Genomic DNA, 23972 nt, shown 5'->3' with positions numbered 1-23972 from the left:
CTCACTTATAAGGGCAGAGAACCTTCAGGGACCCGAAATCTGATCAAGAACCGGATTATCACATCTCCAGGTATTTGATGTCATGTCAGATTCAAACATTTCTACAAATAACCGGTAGACAAAAGTGGAGTTGTCATACCAGCTCTGACCACCAGGTGGCAGCACAGGACATCTCATAACTTGTAGACTGCAGTATGACATCATAGTGGTGGTGGTGGGGGGGGGCTGTAGGGTCAGACCAGTCCATTGTCAGGGGACGCCATCCTACGGATACGGTAATAAACACTCGCCTCTACCATCATGACAATTACATTTAATGGAAGAAATAAAAATATATTATTCTATTAGTGGTCAAGGAAACAGAAAATATCCAGAATCTCTAGGGCAGGGTCCCCTGAGCGGCGACACTGCCCCTGCTGCAGACATACAGGCATGCTGGGATGCGAGGTTCTGCAGCAGCTGTAGGGTCACGGCTGCAGGACTTACCTCTAGGATGGGTCTGATCACACTAACATTTCACAATTATCTGCGTACAATTATGAGCGGCGCCTGCACCGGCTGATCAGTGGCAGGCGGGCGGCTGGTGCCGGTGGGTGGAGGGGCCCGGTGGTGGCTCAGCTCCAGTCATTAGTCCTGGGTGGGGGGGAATGGGGTGCAGGGCGGAGGTGACATGTATAGGGGGGGTGGGTTTCTCCAGCAGTGAATGTACAGGGGGGCGTCGTAGTGCACAAAGCAACGTCACATAAATAAAAATCTCATCTATTCGTTTCCAAAGCAAAAAGCCATCGTAGAATTATTCCTCTAAAAAATAAGAGACGAGATACAGGAGCCGAGTCTCTGCGCGATGTGAGAAATGTCGCCTTCCATCCTTCTGTCCGTAGCGTAAAGTGCAGCAGTGCTGATTTGTATTTTTATCTCTTCATAGTCCTTCCGTGTCGCCCGTGGCGTCCTGGGGACGCGGATCCATCCGCTAATGAAGTGATGATTGTGAAGGTTTGACCAGTCCCTCCTCATACACCTTCAGGATCGCTTCACACACAAATCTGTACTGACTCTGCCACAAGACACAAAGATACAAAGTATCACTGCCCAGAGACAGGGAAACCAGCTGCCACTGCTGTGCTCTGTGCTCCCTGCAGCCAGTGTTATGTACTGTCCCTGGAGAGATGTGTAATCAGACCTCACACTGCTGTGCTCTGTGCTCTCTGCAGCCAGTGTTATGTACTGTCCCTGGAGAGATGTGTAATCAGACCTCACACTGCTGTGCTCTGTGCTCCCTGCAGCCAGTGCTATGTATTGTCCCTGGAGAGATGTGTAATCAGACCTCACACTGCTGTGCTCTGTGCTCTCTGCAGCCAGTGTTATGTACTGTCCCTGGAGAGATGTGTAATCAGACCTCACACTGCTGTGCTCTGTGCTCTCTGTAGCCAGTGTTATGTATTGTCCCTGGAGAGATGTGTAATCAGACCTCACACTGCTGTGCTCTGTGCTCTCTGCAGCCAGTGTTATGTATTGTCCCTGGAGAGATGTGTAATCAGACCTCACACTGCTGTGCTCTGTGCTCTCTGCAGCCAGTGTTTATGTACTGTCCCTGGAGAGATGTGTAATCAGACCTCACACTGCTGTGCTCGGTGCTCTCTGCAGCCAGTGTTATGTATTGTCCTGGAGAGATGTGTAATCAGACCTCACACTGCTGTGCTCTGTGCTCTCTGCAGCCAGTGTTATGTATTGTCCCTGGAGAGATGTGTAATCAGACCTCACACTGCTGTGCTCTGTGCTCTCTGCAGCCAGTGTTATGTATTGTCCTGGAGAGATGTGTAATCAGACCTCACACTGCTGTGCTCTGTGCTCCCTGCAGCCAGTGTTATGTATTGTCCCTGGGGAGATGTGTAATCAGACCTCACACTGCTGTGCTCTGTGCTCTCTGCAGCCAGTGTTATGTATTGTCCTGGAGAGATGTGTAATCAGACCTCACACTGCTGTGCTCTGTGCTCCCTGCAGCCAGTGTTATGTATTGTCCCTGGGGAGATGTGTAATCAGACCTCACACTGCTGTGCTCTGTGCTCTCTGCAGCCAGTGTTATGTATTGTCCCTGGAGAGATGTGTAATCAGACCTCACACTGCTGTGCTCTGTGCTCTCTGCAGCCAGTGTTATGTATTGTCCCTGGAGAGATGTGTAATCAGACCTCACACTGCTGTGCTCTGTGCTCTCTGCAGCCAGTGTTATGTATTGTCCCTGGAGAGATGTGTAATCAGACCTCAGTGCTGCCCCCTAGTGATGGTGAAGCTTTCTCCCTCATCCTTCAGTGCTGCCCCCTAGTGATGGTGAAGCTTTCTCCCTCCATCCCTCAGTGCTGCCCCCTAGTGATGGAGATGATGCAGCTTTCTCCATCCATCAATCAGTGCTGCCCCCTAGTGATGGTGATGATGCAGCCTTACCGGAGTTTGGATCATCATGGCGCGCTGGTCTCTCATCGTCCGCACAATGTCCAGGGGGTAGACCGCCTGATTACACTCCATCAGACACATTGCCGTCTCCATGGTGATGAGAACCCCCGTCCGACCAATCCCAGCGCTGCCAGAGAACAACCCAAATGTCACATTATGTTAGATCTAGAACTGGTACAACTGCAGGACCATCTGCAGCCTCTGGGGGCAGTGTCCTGGTTATATTACAACCTGCAGTGGACGACCACCGGCTCCTCGCAGTTCAGCCTCTTCTGCCTCACGAGACAAACAAAATCCAGGAAGTCGCTGGAGTCATCCGGAACCCCGTGATCGGGCCACGCCGTGTACTGGATCTGGGTGAGCGGGCGACTCTCCTCCTTCTGGAAAGCAAATTTCTTATGAGAATCCGATCGCCCCCTAGGACCTCCTGCCACACCCATGTGTACATCGGACCCCTCCCACGTGTACGTCCTTCCTCACCTCCAGGTTGGTCAGTGTCATCTCTCGGAACACATAGGCCGGGTTCCCCTCTTCTGAATGGCAGGTGATTTTGAAATTTCCAAATTCCGAGCTCCCGGTGGTCTCCGGCCAGTACTGGTGGCACTTCACCTGACATCGACAGGTAAGAAGACAACTTAAAGGGGTATTCCAGAGGCCTATATGGGGATCTCCTTTAGGAGAGGCACAGAGCCTTACAGTACTACAGCACAGCGCCATACGATCTATATTGGCTTAGCCCGGTACTACAGCACAGCGCCATACAATCTATAGTGACTGAGCCTGATACCACAGCACAGCGCCATACGATCTATAGTGCCTGAGCCCGGTACTACAGCACAGCACCATACGGTCTATAGTGCCTGAGCCTGGTACTACAGCACAGCGCCATACGATCTATAGTGCCTGAGCCCGGTACTACAGCACAGCACCATACGGTCTATAGTGCCTGAGCCTGGTACTACAGCACAGCGCCATACGATCTATAGTGACTGAGCCCAGTACAACAGCACAGCGCCATACGATCTATAGTGACTGAGCCCAGTACTACAGCACAGCACCATACGATCTATAGTGACTGAGCCCAGTACTACAGCACAGCACCATACAATCTATAGTGCCTGAGCCCAGTACTACAGCACAGCACCATACGATCTATAGTGACTGAGCCCGGTACTACAGCACAGCACCATACAATCTATAGTGACTGAGCCCAGTACTACAGCACAGCACCATACGATCTATAGTGCCTGAGCCCGGTACTACAGCACAGCACCATACAATCTATAGTGCCTGAGCCCGGTACTACAGCACAGCGCCATACGATCTATAGTGACTGAGCCCAGTACTACAGCACAGCGCCATACGATCTATAGTGCCTGAGCCCGGTACTACAGCACAGCGCCATACGATCTATAGTGACTGAGCCCGGTACTACAGCACAGCGCCATACGATCTATAGTGACTGAGCCTGGTACTACAGCACAGCGCCATACGATCTATAGTGCCTGAGCCCGATACTACAGCACAGCGCCATACGATCTATAGTGACTGAGCCCGGTACTACAGCACAGCGCCATACGATCTATAGTGGCTGAGCCCGGTACTACAGCACAGCGCCATACGATCTATAGTGACTGAGCCTGATACCACAGCACAGCGCCATACGATCTATAGTGCCTGAGCCCGGTACTACAGCACAGCGCCATACGATCTATAGTGACTGAGCCTGATACCACAGCACAGCGCCATACGATCTATAGTGCCTGAGCCCGGTACTACAGCACAGCACCATACAATCTATAGTGCCTGAGCCCAGTACTACAGCACAGCACCATACAATCTATAGTGCCTGAGCCTGGTACTACAGCACAGCACCATACAATCTATAGTGCCTGAGCCTGGTACTACAGCACAGCAACATACAATCTATAGTGCCTGAGCCCAGTACTACAGCACAGCACCATACAATCTATAGTGCCTGAGCCCGGTACTACAGCACAGCACCATACGATCTATAGTGACTGAGCCCAGTACTACAGCACATCACCATACAATCTATAGTGCCTGAGCCCGGTACTACAGCACAGCACCATACAATCTATAGTGCCTGAGCCCGGTACTACAGCAGAGCACCATACGATCTATAGTGACTGAGCCCAGTACTACAGCACAGCACCATACGATCTATAGTGCCTGAGCCCGGTACTACAGCACAGCACCATACGATCTATAGTGCCTGAGCCTGGTACTACAGCACAGCACCATACAATCTATAGTGACTGAGCCCAGTACTACAGCACAGCACCATACAATCTATAGTGCCTGAGCCCGGTACTACAGCACAGCACCATACAATCTATAGTGCCTGAGCCCGGTACTACAGCACAGCACCATTACGATCTATAGTGGCTGAGCCCAGTACTACAGCACAGCACCATACGATCTATAGTGACTGAGCCCGGTACTACAGCACAGCAACATACGGTCTATTGTGACTGAGCCCGGTAATACAGCACAGCACCATACAATCTATAGTGCCTGAGCCCGGTACTACAGCACAGCACCATACAATCTATAGTGACTGAGCCCAGTACTACAGCACAGCACCATACAATCTATAGTGCCTGAGCCTGGTACTACAGCACAGCACCATACAATCTATAGTGACTGAGCCCAGTACTACAGCACAGCACCATACGATCTATAGTGACCGAGCCTGATACCACAGCACAGCGCCATACAATCTATAGTGTCTGAGCCCAGTACTACAGCACAGCACCATACAATCTATAGTGACTGAGCCCAGTACTACAGCACAGCGCCATACAATCTATAGTGCCTGAGCCCGGTACTACAGCACAGCACCATACAATCTATAGTGACTGAGCCCAGTACTACAGCACAGCACCATACAATCTATAGTGCCTGAGCCCAGTACTACAGCACAGCACCATACAATCTATAGTGACTGAGCCCAGTACTACAGCACAGCGCCATACAATCTATAGTGCCTGAGCCCAGTACTACAGCACAGCACCATACAATCTATAGTGACTGAGCCCAGTACTACAGCACAGCACCATACAATCTATAGTGCCTGAGCCCAGTACTACAGCACAGCACCATACAATCTATAGTGCCTGAGCCCGGTACTACAGCACAGCACCATACAATCTATAGTGACTGAGCCCAGTACTACAGCACAGCACCATACGATCTATAGTGCCTGAGCCTGGTACTACAGCACAGCACCATACAATCTATAGTGACTGAGCCCAGTACTACAGCACAGCACCATACGATCTATAGTGCCTGAGCCTGGTACTACAGCACAGCACCATACAATCTATAGTGACTGAGCCCAGTACTACAGCACATCACCATACAATCTATAGTGCCTGAGCCCGGTACTACAGCACAGCACCATACAATCTATAGTGACTGAGCCCGGTACTACAGCACAGCAACATACAATCTATAGTGCCTGAGCCCAGTACTACAGCACAGCACCATACAATCTATAGTGACTGAGCCCGGTACTACAGCACAGCACCATACAATCTATAGTGACTGAGCCCGGTACTACAGCACAGCACCATACAATCTATAGTGACTGAGCCCGGTACTACAGCACAGCACCATACAATCTATAGTGCCTGAGCCCGGTACTACAGCACAGCGCCATACGATCTATAGTGACTGAGCCTGATACCACAGCACAGCGCCATACGATCTATAGTGCCTGAGCCCGGTACTACAGCACAGCGCCATACGATCTATAGTGACTGAGCCTGATACCACAGCACAGCGCCATACGATCTATAGTGCCTGAGCCCGGTACTACAGCACAGCACCATACAATCTATAGTGCCTGAGCCCAGTACTACAGCACAGCACCATACAATCTATAGTGCCTGAGCCTGGTACTACAGCACAGCACCATACAATCTATAGTGCCTGAGCCTGGTACTACAGCACAGCAACATACAATCTATAGTGCCTGAGCCCAGTACTACAGCACAGCACCATACAATCTATAGTGCCTGAGCCCGGTACTACAGCACAGCACCATACGATCTATAGTGACTGAGCCCGGTACTACAGCACAGCACCATACAATCTATAGTGACTGAGCCCGGTACTACAGCACAGCACCATACGATCTATAGTGCCTGAGCCCGGTACTACAGCACAGCACCATACAATCTATAGTGCCTGAGCCCGGTACTACAGCACAGCACCATACAATCTATAGTGACTGAGCCCAGTACTACAGCACAGCGCCATACAATCTATAGTGACTGAGCCCGGTACTACAGCACAGCACCATACAATCTATAGTGCCTGAGCCCGGTACTACAGCACAGCACCATACAATCTATAGTGCCTGAGCCCGGTACTGCAGCAGAGCACCATACGATCTATAGTGACTGAGCCCAGTACTACAGCACATCACCATACGATCTATAGTGCCTGAGCCTGGTACTACAGCACAGCACCATACAATCTATAGTGCCTGAGCCCAGTACTACAGCACAGCACCATACGATCTATAGTGCCTGAGCCTGGTACTACAGCACAGCACCATACAATCTATAGTGCCTGAGCCCAGTACTACAGCACAGCACCATACAATCTATAGTGACTGAGCCCAGTACTACAGCACAGCACCATACAATCTATAGTGCCTGAGCCCGGTACTACAGCACAGCACCATACAATCTATAGTGCCTGAGCCCGGTACTACAGCACAGCACCATTACGATCTATAGTGGCTGAGCCCAGTACTACAGCACAGCACCATACGATCTATAGTGACTGAGCCCGGTACTACAGCACAGCAACATACGGTCTATTGTGACTGAGCCCGGTAATACAGCACAGCACCATACAATCTATAGTGCCTGAGCCCGGTACTACAGCACAGCACCATACAATCTATAGTGACTGAGCCCAGTACTACAGCACAGCACCATACAATCTATAGTGCCTGAGCCCAGTACTACAGCACAGCACCATACGATCTATAGTGACCGAGCCTGATACCACAGCACAGCGCCATACGATCTATAGTGACTGAGCCCAGTACTACAGCACATCACCATACAATCTATAGTGCCTGAGCCCGGTACTACAGCACAGCACCATACAATCTATAGTGACTGAGCCCAGTACTACAGCACAGCACCATACGATCTATAGTGACTGAGCCCAGTACTACAGCACAGCACCATACAATCTATAGTGCCTGAGCCCGGTACTACAGCACAGCAACATACGGTCTATTGTGACTGAGCCCAGTACTACAGCACAGCAACATACAATCTATAGTGCCTGAGCCCGGTACTACAGCACAGCACCATACAATCTATAGTGACTGAGCCCAGTACTACAGCACAGCGCCATACGATCTATAGTGCCTGAGCCTGATACCACAGCACAGCGCCATACGATCTATAGTGCCTGAGCCCAGTACTACAGCACAGCACCATACGATCTATAGTGCCTGAGCCCGGTACTACAGCACAGCACCATACGATCTATAGTGCCTGAGCCCGGTACTACAGCACAGCACCATACAATCTATAGTGACTGAGCCCGGTACTACAGCACAGCAACATACAATCTATAGTGCCTGAGCCCAGTACTACAGCACAGCACCATACAATCTATAGTGACTGAGCCCAGTACTACAGCACAGCACCATACGATCTATAGTGCCTGAGCCCAGTACTACAGCACAGCACCATACAATCTATAGTGCCTGAGCCCGGTACTACAGCACAGCAACATACGATCTATAGTGCCTGAGCCCGGTACTACAGCACAGCAACATACGATCTATAGTGACTGAGCCCGGTACTACAGCACAGCACCATACAATCTATAGTGCCTGAGCCCGGTACTACAGCACAGCACCATACAATCTATAGTGACTGAGCCCAGTACTACAGCACAGCACCATACGATCTATAGTGCCTGAGCCCGGTACTACAGCACAGCACCATACAATCTATAGTGCCTGAGCCCGGTACTACAGCACAGCACCATTACGATCTATAGTGACTGAGCCTGATACCACAGCACAGCACCATACAATCTATAGTGCCTGAGCCCGGTACTACAGCACAGCACCATACAATCTATAGTGCCTGAGCCCGGTACTACAGCACAGCACCATTACGATCTATAGTGACTGAGCCTGATACCACAGCACAGCACCATACAATCTATAGTGCCTGAGCCTGGTACTACAGCACAGCACCATACAATCTATAGTGCCTGAGCCCGGTACTACAGCACAGCACCATTACGATCTATAGTGCCTGAGCCCGGTACTACAGCACAGCACCATACAATCTATAGTGCCTGAGCCTGGTACTACAGCACAGCACCATACAATCTATAGTGCCTGAGCCTGGTACTACAGCACAGCACCATACGATCTATAGTGCCTGAGCCCGGTACTACAGCACAGCAACATACGGTCTATAGTGACTGAGCCCGGTACTACAGCACAGCAACATACGGTCTATAGTGACTGAGCCCGGTACTACAGCACAGCACCATACAATCTATAGTGCCTGAGCCCGGTACTACAGCACAGCACCATACAATCTATAGTGCCTGAGCCCGGTACTACAGCACAGCACCATACAATCTATAGTGCCTGAGCCCAGTACTACAGCACAGCACCATACGATCTATAGTGCCTGAGCCCGGTACTACAGCACAGAGCCATACGATCTATAGTGCCTGAGCCCGGTACTACAGCACAGCACCATACAATCTATAGTGCCTGAGCCCAGTACTACAGCACAGCACCATACAATCTATAGTGCCTGAGCCCAGTACTACAGCACAGCACCATACAATCTATAGTGCCTGAGCCCAGTACTACAGCACAGCACCATACGATCTATAGTGCCTGAGCCCAGTACTACAGCACAGCACCATACGATCTATAGTGCCTGAGCCCAGTACTACAGCACAGCACCATACAATCTATAGTGACTGAGCCCAGTACTACAGCACAGCACCATACAATCTATAGTGCCTGAGCCCAGTACTACAGCACAGCACCATACGATCTATAGCGCCTGAGCCCGGTACTACAGCACAGCACCATACAATCTATAGTGACTGAGCCCAGTACTACAGCACAGCACCATACGATCTATAGTGCCTGAGCCCAGTACTACAGCACAGCACCATACAATCTATAGTGACTGAGCCCAGTACTACAGCACAGCACCATACAATCTATAGTGCCTGAGCCCAGTACTACAGCACAGCACCATACGATCTATAGCGCCTGAGCCCGGTACTACAGCACAGCACCATACAATCTATAGTGCCTGAGCCCGGTACTACAGCACAGCACCATACAATCTATAGTGCCTGAGCCCGGTACTACAGCAGAGCACCATACGGTCTATAGTGACTGAGCCCGGTACTACAGCACAGCACCATACAATCTATAGTGCCTGAGCCCAGTACTACAGCACAGCACCATACAATCTATAGTGCCTGAGCCCGGTACTACAGCACAGCACCATACGATCTATAGTGACTGAGCCCAGTACTACAGCACAGCACCATACAATCTATAGTGCCTGAGCTTGGTACTACAGCACAGCACCATACAATCTATAGTGACTGAGCCTGATACCACAGCACAGCACCATACAATCTATAGTGGCTGAGCCCGGTACTACAGCACAGAGCCATACGATCTATAGTGACCGAGCCTGATACCACAGCACAGCGCCATACAATCTATAGTGCCTGAGCCCGGTACTACAGCACAGCACCATACAATCTATAGTGCCTGAGCCCAGTACTACAGCACAGCACCATACGATCTATAGTGCCTGAGCCCGGTACTACAGCACAGAGCCATACGATCTATAGTGCCTGAGCCCGGTACTACAGCACAGCACCATACAATCTATAGTGCCTGAGCCCAGTACTACAGCACAGCACCATACGATCTATAGTGCCTGAGCCCGGTACTACAGCACAGCAACATACGATCTATAGTGACTGAGCCCAGTACTACAGCACAGCACCATACAATCTATAGTGACTGAGCCCGGTACTACAGCACAGCAACATACAATCTATAGTGCCTGAGCCCGGTACTACAGCACAGCACCATACAATCTATAGTGCCTGAGCCCGGTACTACAGCAGAGCACCATACGGTCTATAGTGCCTGAGCCCAGTACTACAGCACAGCACCATACGATCTATAGTGACTGAGCCCGGTACTACAGCACAGCACCATACAATCTATAGTGTCTGAGCCTGGTACTACAGCACAGCACCATACAATCTATAGTGCCTGAGCCCGGTACTACAGCACAGCACCATACGATCTATAGTGACTGAGCCCGGTACTACAGCACAGCACCATACAATCTATAGTGCCTGAGCCCAGTACTACAGCACAGCACCATACAATCTATAGTGCCTGAGCCCGGTACTACAGCACAGCACCATACGATCTATAGTGACTGAGCCCGGTACTACAGCACAGCACCATACAATCTATAGTGTCTGAGCCTGGTACTACAGCACAGCACCATACAATCTATAGTGCCTGAGCCCGGTACTACAGCACAGCACCATACGATCTATAGTGACTGAGCCCGGTACTACAGCACAGAGCCATACAATCTATAGTGACTGAGCCCAGTACTACAGCACAGCACCATACGATCTATAGTGACTGAGCCCGGTACTACAGCACAGCACCATACAATCTATAGTGGCTGAGCCCAGTACTACAGCACAGCACCATACAATCTATAGTGCCTGAGCCCAGTACTACAGCACAGCACCATACAATCTATAGTGCCTGAGCCCGGTACTACAGCACAGCACCATACAATCTATAGTGGCTGAGCCCAGTACTACAGCACAGCACCATACAATCTATAGTGCCTGAGCCTGGTATTACAGCACAGCACCATACAATCTATAGTGCCTGAGCCCGGTACTACAGCACAGCACCATACGATCTATAGTGCCTGAGCCCGGTACTACAGCACAGCACCATACGATCTATAGTGCCTGAGCCCAGTACTACAGCACAGCACCATACAATCTATAGTGCCTGAGCCCGGTACTACAGCACAGCACCATACAATCTATAGTGCCTGAGCCTGGTACTACAGCACAGCACCATACAATCTATAGTGCCTGAGCCTGGTACTACAGCACAGCACCATACAATCTATAGTGACTGAGCCCGGTACTACAGCACAGCACCATACAATCTATAGTGCCTGAGCCTGGTACTACAGCACAGCACCATACAATCTATAGTGCCTGAGCCTGGTACTACAGCACAGCACCATGCAATCTATAGTGACTGAGCCCGGTACTACAGCACAGCACCATACAATCTATAGTGCCTGAGCCCAGTACTACAGCACAGCACCATACAATCTATAGTGTCTGAGCCTGGTACTACAGCACAGCACCATACAATCTATAGTGCCTGAGCCTGGTACTACAGCACAGCACCATACAATCTATAGTGCCTGAGCCTGGTACTACAGCACAGCACCATACAATCTATAGTGCCTGAGCCTGGTACTACAGCACAGCACCATACAATCTATAGTGACTGAGCCCGGTACTACAGCACAGCACCATACAATCTATAGTGCCTGAGCCCGGTACTGCAGTAGCACACAAGCTTATTTATAAATGAAAACAGGTGATGGGACCACTGCAGATATTCAAATCACATGGCTGGTGGGTGTCGGACTGCCTGTTGGTCTGATATTGATCTCAATTTTGTTAAATAACCATAACATAAAGCTGAGGTTCTGGTACAATGGATCAGTGTAGAGCTCTCCATACCTGGGGATCTGTTACAATGGATCAGTGTAGTATTCTCCATAACAGTGGGTCTGTTACAATGGATTAGTGTACAACTCTACAGCTGCGGGTTTGTTACAATGGATTAGTGAGTACTTTCCCTACCCGGGGGTCTTTTACAATGAATCAGTGTAGTATTCCCTAGACCCAGTGATCTGTTACAATGGATCAGTATAGTATTCTTCATACCTGTGGGTCTGTTACAATGGATCAGTGTAGTATTCTCTGTACCTGGGGGTCTGTTACAATGGATCGGTTTAGTATTCCCTATACTCAGCTCATGCTGACGATTCCTGCACTGTGACGGACCCTCAGCTGTGTGAGCAGGATGCAGGACTGATATATATCAGGCAGTATAAGATTTGTTGGAGAGTACGTACCCTCCCCCGCTCCACCTGCGTGGTGAGCATGACCACCATGGCCGAGCCCTGCTCCCAGGTCATCTGCCAGAAGTCGGAGCAGGTATTTGGCAGCGGACCCTGGCAGGCGATGTACCGGTTGATTATACTGGAGGACGGGATCTCCATCTGCAGAGAATAAGAAGTTATTGTACATGTGATATCACAGGGCAGGTGGGGGCTGGCGCACATCAATCCCCCCTCAGGGCATCAACAGGGAACGTGAAAGCAGAGACCCGGATCTCCCCACATCATTCCCCACCCCCAAGGTCAAGAACAGCACGGAAACTGCAGCCATGTAGATGTGAGTTACACGGGCACCGACTCTAGAGAACCTGTCAGCAGCCACATGTGATCATCACTACAAGGAAACCATACAGTGTTATATACGGTCTCTGGAGAGATCAGACCTTTGTGTCCTCACACTGCTGTGCTCTGTGCAGCCAGTGTTATACACTGTGTATATTACTGTATATCAAAGGCTGTCTACACGCCACACACATTGGGGGTCATTTACTAAGGGCCCGATTCGCGTTTTCCCGACGTGTTACCCGAATATTTCCGTTTTGCGCCGATTGTACCTGAATTGCCCCGGGTTTTTGGCGCACGCGATCGGAATTTGGCGCATCGGCGCCGGCATGCGCGCGACGGAAATCGGGGGGCGTGGCCGAACGAAAACCCGACGTATTCGGAAAAACCGCCGCATTTAAAAAAAAAATTGTGTCGCGAAAATTTCACTCACCTTCATCCTGGGTAGGCCGGTGTATTTCGAGGCATTCCAGCGGACTTCAGCGCAGCAGCGCCACCTGGTGGACGGCGGAGGAACTGCATTGATGAATCCCGGCCGGACCCGAATCCAGCGCAGAGAACGCGCCGCTGGATCGCGAACGGACCAGGTAAGTAAATGTGCCCCAATGTCTTTTTTTGGTTTGAGGTCTGTGATCTGCATGTGAGGTCTTCTCACACCCCCATTTCTGGAGAAGATACTGAGTCGGAATAGGACCTGCTCTCCGGGTCATAGCCATGTGCACCAGCGCATACACATTCAGGGCACAATCTATGTTCATATAATTGTAATATGTATGTTTGTCCCGGGGTTAAGTATTGTGGCATTTTGCTATATATTATTGGGGGAAGGCGTCACTGTCCACTTAGGGCACCATATTGCCTTGCCCCCATCCCTGGCTATGAGGACATCAACCTGCAGACTATCACTCCCTGCAGTTCTCTTCTGGTGGTGCCAAATCTCTTCCGCACTCACATTGATATAATTTGCATTGATGTAGTCGTCGCTCCCGTTCAGTATGACCCGTGTAGCATCATCTGCAGAGACAAGAACACAAAGCGGGAGGTTAGGAGGAGGCAAAATCACTTTTTACGGACTAGAAACCCACATGGCTGCTCCCGGGGTAAACCTGACTAACATCTCGTTCACACAGCGGTTTATTACTTACAAGGCGAAATGTCTCTGTATCGATTTTTGGAAATATTCTGAGGTAATTTGGCACAAGACATGGTCATCCCCGGCTTCTTCCGGTACAGTTGCTAAATAGGAAGTAGAGGAAAATAAGAGATTGTGCAAAGTGTAAATGACGTGTAATGGAACAAAGAACGTGCAGCACCCTCAGGTGGAGGTGTACGAGGGGTGGTGGCCCCCCAGTGATGGAGAATAAGGGGATGTTGCCCCCCTTAGATGATGTATTAGGGGAGGTTTCGCCTTCTTACATCAAACTGTGCCAGGACGCTCCCGTTCAGCAGCCCCTCCGCCAGCTGGATCATGGATTCCCTCAGAACATCATCATCCGAGTGCACGCTGTCCAGCCGACTCTTCTCTGGGATGTACTGGAAGTCCGGCTCGTTCTCTATCCGCTCTTCTACTATGTCATAAACCGCTGAGGAGGGAGACACCACACTGTCAGGTCACATGACTCGGGGGTCTCAGGACCACCCCCTGTACTTACCACATAGAGGGGGATATGGCACTCACCGTTGGGTCGCACCAGAAGCACCAGCTCCCCAGAATGCCTCTCACAGCTCGCCTTTATGAACATAACGACCTGATCGTGCGTGTGCTCCGAAATATCCCGTCCATTGATCAGTACAACCTGATCCCCTTCATTCAGACGGGGGACACACAGATCGGCCTGTGCAAGAAAAAGGGGTCAGCATTACAAGACGTCCAAGAATAGACCGGGATAGTGTAAAATAAAATACAAGAGCCACATACCGAGGTTCCTGGAGCCACACGTGACACGATGACCGGCATCTTCTGATCATAGCCACCCTGCAAAAGAACCACAAGTCAGCGGAGACGGAGACCCCCTGGTGTCCCAGGACCGGATGCATAGAGCCACATTACTGACAACCAGGGGCCACAGAGCCTCTTACCTTAACATTGAATCCAAATCTCCCATTCTCGTCCGGTCTCATTCTAATCAGAACCAGATTGTCGTGGGGTACGAAGCCATTGGGCTGCAAGAATTTAGAGAAGATCCTGAATATATCATATCTGTGTGGAGATATTATGTTCCGTTATATTCCCCTTTTCTTGGTGCTGCGTACACAGGACGAGGCCGGGATAGACCGTCAGCCTCTGGGTACAAATGGTTCCATTGATGTTGTGCGGAACAAAACTGGTGGATGTACGGGAAAGCTGGGTGACCACTCCAATGAGATGTAATGGAGCAGATCACTACTCCAACAACCTGGCAACTCCACCTGTCTCCTGTCCCAGTGCCTGCTGCAGCGTTGGGACGGGTGCCAGGCAGGGCGGTGTTGTCAGAGCAGAGGTGCTGCTGTAAACAAACAGGGGTGCGGCAGTGACAGGGGGAGCAGGACACTGGGAGCGCTGAGGGAGAGGGAGGGAACACATATTTCCATTAAAGGGTTTGGCCACTTTCAGTAAATAATTGATATAACTTGTGTAATAAAGTTATACAATTGTCCAATGTACTTTCTGTATCAATTCATCATGGTGTTCTAGATCTCTGCTTGCTGTCATTCTATAGAATATAGCTTCTATGTTTACATCCAGTGGATAGATATCTGTCCATGGAGATGTGATGGACATGCAGGTGCACTATTAGGAGTAATAGGAGTTGTGAGATACCACCGGCTCGTGCACCTGCCTGTCTATCACATCACCATGGACAGATAATATCCACTGGAAGTAAGAAGCTTTCTGTAGAAGGACAGCAAGCAGAGATCTAGAAAACTCTGAGGAATTGATATAGAAAGTATATTGGAAAATTGTATAACTTTTCCTTACACAAACAATATCAATTATTTGCTGAAAATGGACGACCCCTGTAAGTAGCCAGGAAATCTCGGAGACACCAGTGCATCCTGTAGCTTGATGGTTACCCAGCTTTCCCAGAAACTTAGCATTTTTTGAAAGTTGAAGGTCTGTGTATGGGGAAGTTTGGTGACCGCCAAACTACATATACATCCTGGACACAGAGAGCTGTGTGACCACTCCTTTAACCCCTTCTCGCTCTCCACCTTCAAAATCCATAACTTTTAATTTTTTATGAGGGCTTATTTTGTGCGTAACACATTTTACTTCGTCTCATTATTTATTATTCCATGCGGTGTACTGGGAAGCTGGAAAAAAATTCCAAATGTGGAAAAATTGGGGAAAAAACACGCTCGGGTCACGTTCTCGTGGCCCCACTTTTTACGACTTTCACTGTGCGCTCCAAATAACACCTCTGCTTTATTCTTTGGTTCGGTACGATCACAGTGATACCAGATTTATACAGGTTTTTTCACACGTTTTCAAAAGTTAAACAAATGTACAGGAAAAATAAAAAAAAAATTCTGACGCTAATAACTTTTTCATACTTCGTGTGTACGGGGTGGGGCGTGGTGGGGAGGGGTAATTTTTTTGTGAAACCACTGTACCGCAGTATATGGCATTCTTGCACAGTATACATTACAATGAGCCACTGGCTTATCGTAACAAATCTTCAGAATCCAGACAGCCTCGGGTCTGACGAAGATCCGAGGCTGTCATGGCAACCGATCGCCGCCCCCCGATGATGTTCGGGGGAGCAACGATCAGGTCAAAGATGGTGGTGCCCACGCGCAGCCAGCAACAGAAGACTTAATAGCTGCAATCGGTGCAAGCACCGACCGGGATTATTAGGGGTGGGTGTTTGCTGCAATATGCACCAAACTCCACCTGTGTATGAAGAGGACTCAGCAACGGAACTAGATAAATATCTGACTGCACTTGACACAAGTTGATCTCTATGTCCGGTTACATTGGGGTTCCCTGCTCCGCTCCGAGCAGAGGAAGCAGAAGTGATCATCACGTTGTACAATGGTTTCCATAAAGAGCAGGAGAGGAAGCGAAAGCTGCGCCACTCACCGTGCACCTCTCAGGTGACCAGCCCTCGCTCACGTGGTTGTCCAGCTCCTGGGACTGGTAGATCTGGTTGGAGCTGCTCTTCTTGGACTGTTTTGGGGGCAGCGCAGGCGGGGGGCCCCCCACAGAGTAATCTTGTGATCTGTGAAGAAGGAGAACATGTAATAAAGCAGAGCAGACACTGAACAAGCAGGACATGCTGGGAGATGTGCAGTACACAGCAGGAGACATGTTCACTCTATGAAACACTGCAGCCTCAAATCTCCACAAAACTACAGCAAAAGGCAAAAAGACAGAAGCAGAGGAGGAGGTTTTCTTATTACACTCAAAGAGAAGGAGTAAGAGGCCGCACATGCATCGAGGTGAGGAATTATATTCTTAAGGAAAGCAAATCAACAAGACCCAGGTTCCAGGAGGCACATCAGCAGCACACATCTCTTCTGGAAGTTTGTTACAATGTATCAGTGCAAATGAAATGCATCCAACTGGAGTTTAGCGAAAAAAATCAGAAGAACCTATCTGCCAGTGTGAACAAATAGATACAGAACTGCTGAGATCCCCTCCTTATAGCCACAGCTGCACAGTTCCCTCTATCCCCTCCATACAGCCAAAGCTGCACAGTTCCCTCTATTCCCTCCTTACAGCCAAAGTTGCACAGTTCCCTCTATCCCTTTTATTACAGCCACAGCTGCAGTATCCTCTATCCCCTCCTTAGTCACAGCTGCACAGTTCTCTCTATCCCCTCCTTATAGTCACAGCTGCAGTTTCCTCTATTCCTTCCTTAGTTACAGCTGCGCAGTTTCTTCTATTGCCTCTATAGTCACAGCTGCACAATTCTCTCTATCCCCGCTTATAGTCACAGCTTCACAGTTCTCTCCATACTCTCCCTCCAGTCACAACTGCACAGTTCCCTCTATCCCCTCCTTACAGCCACAGCTGCACAGTTCCCTCCATCCCTTTTCTTATAGCCACACAGTTCCCTATATCCCCTCTTTACAGCCAAAGCTGCACATTTCCCTCTACCCCCTCCTTACAGCCAAAGCTGCAGAGTTCTCTCTATCGCCTCCTTATAGCCACAGCTGCAGAGTTTCCCTCTATCCCCTCCTTACAGCCAAAGGCGCACAGTTCCCTCTATCCCCTCCTTATAGCCACAGCTTCACAGTTCTCTCTAATCCCTCCTTATGGTCGCAGCTGTACAGTTCTCTCTACTCCCTCCTTATAGCCACAGCTGGATAGTTCTCTCTATCCCATCCTTATAGTAACAGCTAAATAGTTCTCTCTATCACCTCCTTATAGCCACACCTGCATAGTTCTCTATTCCATTCTTATAGCCACATCTAACTAGTACTATATTTTCTCCTTATACTCACATATTCACAGTTCTCTCTTTATAGTCACATCTGCAGTTCTCTATATCTCATTATAGTCACAGCTGCACAGTTCTCTCTATATCCTCTTTATAGTCACAGCTGCACAGTTCTCTCTATACCCTCGTTAAAGTTACAGCTGCACAGTTCTCTCGACCCTGTCCTTATAGTCACAGCTGCACAGTTCTCTCGACCCTGTCCTTATAGTCACAGCTGCACAGTTCTCTTGATCTTCTGCCAACATTCAGAGCTGAACAGTTCTATGTACCTTATTGCTTTTCATCACCATGATGAGAGCAGAAGAGAAAAGGTTACAGCCAGGACAATCCTGGATCCTGGAAAGGTGACTGACTAGTAAACTCCATTACTTGTTAGACTTACTGTGGGGAGTCAAGGATGATGCTGTTGGCCTGTGTAGAGGATGGCGATCTATGATTTGTGAAGACTTTTGGAGAAGTGTGGACTATGTGCTCTACCAGGTGCCCGACAGAGGATGGCCGAATCCGGGTGCCTTCCTGAGTGAACGTGGCATTCCGGCTGCAATAGAAAATCCTGCTTAGAAGATCAGCACCAAAGAACAACCAAGAGAACACAAGCAGGAAAACTTCCATCATCCCCTCCCGAAGAGCTGTCAAAGGCTTAATGCTTTATATACTTATATCTGCTTACAGGTAAGGTGAGTGACAGCCATGGTAACCCCCTGTTAAAGTCATGCATCAGTATTCAGAGACCCCAGAATGATAACTCTGCATAGTAAGGGAACCTGTCAGTAGATGTGACCATTTGTATGTTGCTGTTAGTAGCAGCAGGACTGTAAAATGGCAGTATTTATATTCCAAGATTGTAGCCTCTCCAAGGGCATTGGGGGCGTGCCCTTACACTGCTGCAGCACTGTACAGTAATGCATTCCCTCCCTTCTGAGTAGAAGCTGTATGAGGATCCTGGCTGAACACTGCAGCAGTCACTCAGGAGAGAGGAGCTGTGGAGCAGCTGGATGCTAAGAGCTGACAGAAGTGTGAGGACACACAACAATTCTTCAATATAAATCCATACTTAACAGTACTGCTGCTACTAACATCATACACAACATCCGATTATAAATCTTTCCAAGGACAATACCTACCACCGGCTCCAGAGAGCATAGAGCACAGCAGTGTGAGTACCCACCCCAAGTGCACTTGGAGAATAAACACCCCAAGTGCACTTGGAGAATATAAATCCATATTTCACAGTCCTGCTGCTACTCGCAACAAACACAAGGGTCTGATTACACATCTCTCCAGGGACAACACATAACACTGGGAGCAGTGAACCAGCTTTCCTGGGGTCCCTGTACTTATGGCAGTAACCCGGGATATCTAGTGTAGGGTCCTCATTACCCTGCGGTGCGCTGTGTACATTCATACGGTAATTGGCTACGTACTGATTTGGGCTCCCAGGGGGTGAGCGGGACGGCAGGCTCTGGGTCTCCAGCCTCTCATTGGACAGCGAGCTCCGGCTCACCACCTCCCAGTCCATGTCGCTGACCAGTTTACGGGACAATGGTTTACTTGGAGACCTGGGGAGAGAGAACCATCAAGTGTCAGATCTGCTCTGTGAGCCCCGCCATAGACTGAGAACACAATGCCGCAACGACAGTAAGGACTGGCAATGGCGCAACCAGAGACCGAACCTGACGCAGTGATGCACAATGTCAGGCCCCTATTGAAGGGGTATCGCACTATAGCCACACACCCCACACTGACAACCTCCCGGCTTGCAGACTGCGCTCTGTCATCACTTTTCTCATCTCCGTCCTCTCATGGGCGACACCTCCCACGCAACCACAGACCAAAATACAAGACGTCTTATCTTATCAATGTTCAATATCACAGAGAGATTGAAAGGGAAAGCACAGGTGGACCTCCCCCTGACCTGTCACATTCACCTCCCCTCAAAAACGACACACTGAAACACTGTAACGAGCTAATCAGCTCATGTACAGAGCTGGAGCTGTCACTGCATGCCCTCAGCTGTATCGGAGAGCGCCGCTCTGGTGGTCAGGACTGTGAAAACACAGATTCCTGCTCTTACACCTCTTAGATGCCATGGTCATTGTAACTGCAGCATCACAGGGGTCTGTAACCAGCATCTCCCCACCCCCTGTACCCCTGATGCGTTACTCTGCTCTGCGTGTGTATCGTGCTCTACGGTAACAAAGACGACGACGGTAACAAAGTTATACAAAGACAACGCTGGTTCCATTACAAGTTTATGTCCCAAAACACACATTTGGTGTAAGTGCCGCCCCATCTGTCACATTACCACAATAATAAGTGTAGATATTATAAAAGGAAAAACTAATATTTCCAACATTTCTAATTACTGTATACTTTCTTTAAAAAAAAAAAAAAATTATATATATATAAAAAACCTGGTTAAACACTAAATAAACGTATAGTATTGTATTATATGATATGAAGGGGGTGTGGGCCGGTGTGGGGGTTCTGTGCGCTCCCTATTGCCAGTGAATGTTCAGGGTGCAATAGCTCATTGGGTGCAGCACGGCCGCTCAAAGTGCCAGCGGAAGATAAATGTCTCCAAATTGTTAATAAAGGTGAATCAGAAAACGTTATGAATCCCAACAGTAACACAGAATAAACCAGTAACAGTGCAGTCACCAAAAAAAGAAGGTGACGATGTTGTGGTGACCCCCAAACATAAAATTATTTACATTGCTACTTCCATCACTGTAATTTTGCTACTGCTATAAATCGTAAATGCAGCCACAGAGGTGCCCCCCAGTAGCCACAGAGGTGCCCCCCAGTAGCCACAGTGAAGACCTCAGTAGCCACAGTGAAGACCTCAGTAGCCACAGTGAAGACCTCAGTAGCCACAGTGGTGAACCCAGCAGTCACAGTGAAGACCCCAGCAGTCACAGTGAAGACCCCAGCAGTCACAGTGAAGACCCCAGCAGTCACAGTGAAGACCTCAGTAGCCACAGTGGTGAACCAAGCAGTCACAGTGAAGACCCCAGCAGTCACAGTGAAGACCCCAGCAGTCACAGTGAAGACCCCAGCAGTCACAGTGAAGACCCCAGCAGTCACAGTGAAGACCCCAGTAGTCACAGTGGTGAACCCAGCAGTCACAGTGAAGACCCCAGTAGTCACAGTGGTGAACCCAGCAGTCACAGTGAAGACCCCAGTAGTCACAGTGAAGACCCCAGTAGTCACAGTGAAGACCCTAGTAGTCACAGTGAAGACCCTAGTAGTCACAGTGAAGACCCCAGTAGTCACAGTGGTGAACTCAGCAGTAACAGTGAAGACCCTAGTAGTCACAGTGGTGAACTCAGCAGTAACAGTGAAGACCCTAGTAGTCACAGTGAAGATCCCAACCGTGATAGATGAGGAGCAACCACATTCGTCTTTCTGCCTTGTGAAGTTCTCGGTTCTTAATTTTTCTATAAGAGGCATGTAAATCATATTCATGTAACAAAAACTATAAATTTCTGTGCATTGTAGAACACAAACATTAGCAGCTTCTCTGCATCGGTATAGGATCGGGGGGCTCTAAGCTGTGGGGGCACTAAAACTGTTTAACACACGATGTATAAATAAGTCGTCCGCTGGTGGCGTTGTCTATGGACCTCAGTTAACCTGTTAGGTGCTGTGGTGGAACCTGAACCTGACTGGGAGGACATACAACCAGACTATATAAATGTGTGATCTCTGTGGCGACCCAGAAGGAAGAGTCATCTGGACCGCGCGCTGGAGGACACGAAAATAAAGCCCATCAGAAAATGGCGCAGCTGTTGTTTTTTTGCCAATGCCACCACATTTCAAAGTTGTTTTCGGCACACGGCACCGGATATTATTGGTGACAATAGGAAGTACAATGTGTCCCGCAGATAAGAAGCCTCTGGAACAATCCACATGTGCAGGAGGGGAGTGAAAACAAACGCAGAAAACTGGAAGAACCCAGAGATGAAAACTCCTCTGTCTTGTAGTTCTACGGAATTGCTGCCCACCGGGGGGGGGGGGTCGGCTAGCAGAGGCAGGGGGGGGGGGGTCGGCTAGCAGAGGCAGGGGGGGGGGGGGGGGGGTTGGCTGGGGTCGGGTAGCAGAGGCAGGGGGGGGGGGACGGCAGAGGCAGGGGGGGCGGCACAGGCAGGGGGGGCGGCACAGGCAGGGGGGGGCGGCACAGGCAGGGGGGGGGGCGGCAGAGGCAGGGGGGGGCGGCAGAGGCAGGGGGGGGCGGCACAGGCAGAGGGGCGGCAGGGGCAGAGGGGCGGAGGAGCGGCAGGGGCGTAGGAGCGGCAAGGGCGGAGGGGCGGCAGGGGCAGAGGGGCGGCAGGGGCAGAGGGGCGGAGGAGCGGCAGGGGCGGAGGAGCGGAGGGGCGGAAGGGCGGCAGGGCGGTAGGGGCGGAGGGGCGGCAGGGGCGGAGGGGCGGCAGAGGTGGAGGGGCGGCAGAGGTGGAGGGGCGGCAGAGGTGGAGGGGCGGCAGAGGTGGAGGGGCGGCAGAGGTGGAGGGGCGGCAGAGGTAACCTGCAGCTCTATCACACAGACCAAACTCTGATAATCCGGCATCAAGAACACAACATTATTGACAGATTATAATATTCTTCACGCCCCAAAGGCCTAGACCAGCACATCTCTATAATCCCCATCGCCCGGGTCTATGCACTGATTGGACCGGCGGGTGCTGTCAGGGTCAGATAATGCACAGGAGTTTCAGGATTATTTTGGGATTAGATCAGATTAAAAGGATTTCTGATCAAGCAAATCACAAAACTAAAAGAAACACAGGATAGTGATATCAGAACCGGACTCCATTGTCCTGGCACTGGACTCACCTGCTGGGTGCATTGGACCTCCATGAGTAGCCGGGGTCCTGTGTATTATGTCAGGATGACCCCGCACTGAGCCGGAGCCGCTGCTAACACACAGGCTTCTGTATTTCCTGTGCAGCAGCAAGTATAGAAGTCACCACAAGCCCAAACCTCCGCTATTAACCCTCCACTACCCAGAGACAGGAACCGAAGGGTAAATACATCAAGTGTCACAACAGAGAGAGAAATGGTACAAATACATTCATCTCCATATACACATCACACACTGCAACATCCTATACATGGATCCACATGTATACTATACAGGGCAGTATTATAGTAGTTATATTCTTGTACATAGGGGGCAGTATTATAGTAGTTATATTCCTGTACATAGGGGCAGTATTATAGTAGTTACATTCTTGTACATAGGGGACAGTATTATAGTAGTTATATTCTTGTACATAGGGGGCAGTATTATAGTAGTTATATTCCTGTACATAGGGGGCAGTATTATAGTAGTTATATTCCTATACATAGGAGGCAGTATTATAGTAGTTATATTCTTGTACATAGGGAGCAGTATTATAGTAGTTATATTCCTGTACATAGGGGACAGTATTATAGTAGTTATATTCTTGTACATAGGGAGCAGTATTATAGTAGTTATATTCCTGTACATAGGGGG

General features: G+C 49.7%; 1 protein-coding gene across 2 annotated transcripts in view; it reads right to left on the bottom strand.

Annotated features, from left to right (window-relative positions):
* Positions 1–293: 293 nt before the first annotated feature.
* Positions 294–23972, bottom strand: part of PTPN4 (protein tyrosine phosphatase non-receptor type 4) — a 67403-nt gene continuing 43724 nt past the window's right edge. For both annotated transcript variants that reach the window (XM_072122036.1, XM_072122037.1), the window contains 14 exons: positions 19900–20034; positions 18858–19013; positions 17113–17251; positions 15129–15212; positions 14968–15024; positions 14728–14884; positions 14466–14632; positions 14195–14285; positions 14002–14063; positions 12723–12869; positions 2929–3057; positions 2680–2828; positions 2440–2575; positions 294–1054 (listed from right to left, as the gene is read on the bottom strand). In XM_072122036.1, the coding sequence (XP_071978137.1) occupies positions 971–1054; positions 2440–2575; positions 2680–2828; positions 2929–3057; positions 12723–12869; positions 14002–14063; positions 14195–14285; positions 14466–14632; positions 14728–14884; positions 14968–15024; positions 15129–15212; positions 17113–17251; positions 18858–19013; positions 19900–20034 (1693 nt within the window). In that variant the 3' untranslated portion in view covers positions 294–970. The remainder of the gene's footprint in view (positions 1055–2439; positions 2576–2679; positions 2829–2928; positions 3058–12722; positions 12870–14001; positions 14064–14194; positions 14286–14465; positions 14633–14727; positions 14885–14967; positions 15025–15128; positions 15213–17112; positions 17252–18857; positions 19014–19899; positions 20035–23972) is intronic.

Source organism: Engystomops pustulosus, chromosome 8 (assembly GCF_040894005.1).
Source record: "Engystomops pustulosus chromosome 8, aEngPut4.maternal, whole genome shotgun sequence".
Lineage (NCBI taxonomy): Eukaryota > Metazoa > Chordata > Amphibia > Anura > Leptodactylidae > Engystomops > Engystomops pustulosus.
Note: the sequence above shows the minus strand (reverse complement) of the source record. Positions and strands in the feature narration are given on the sequence as shown.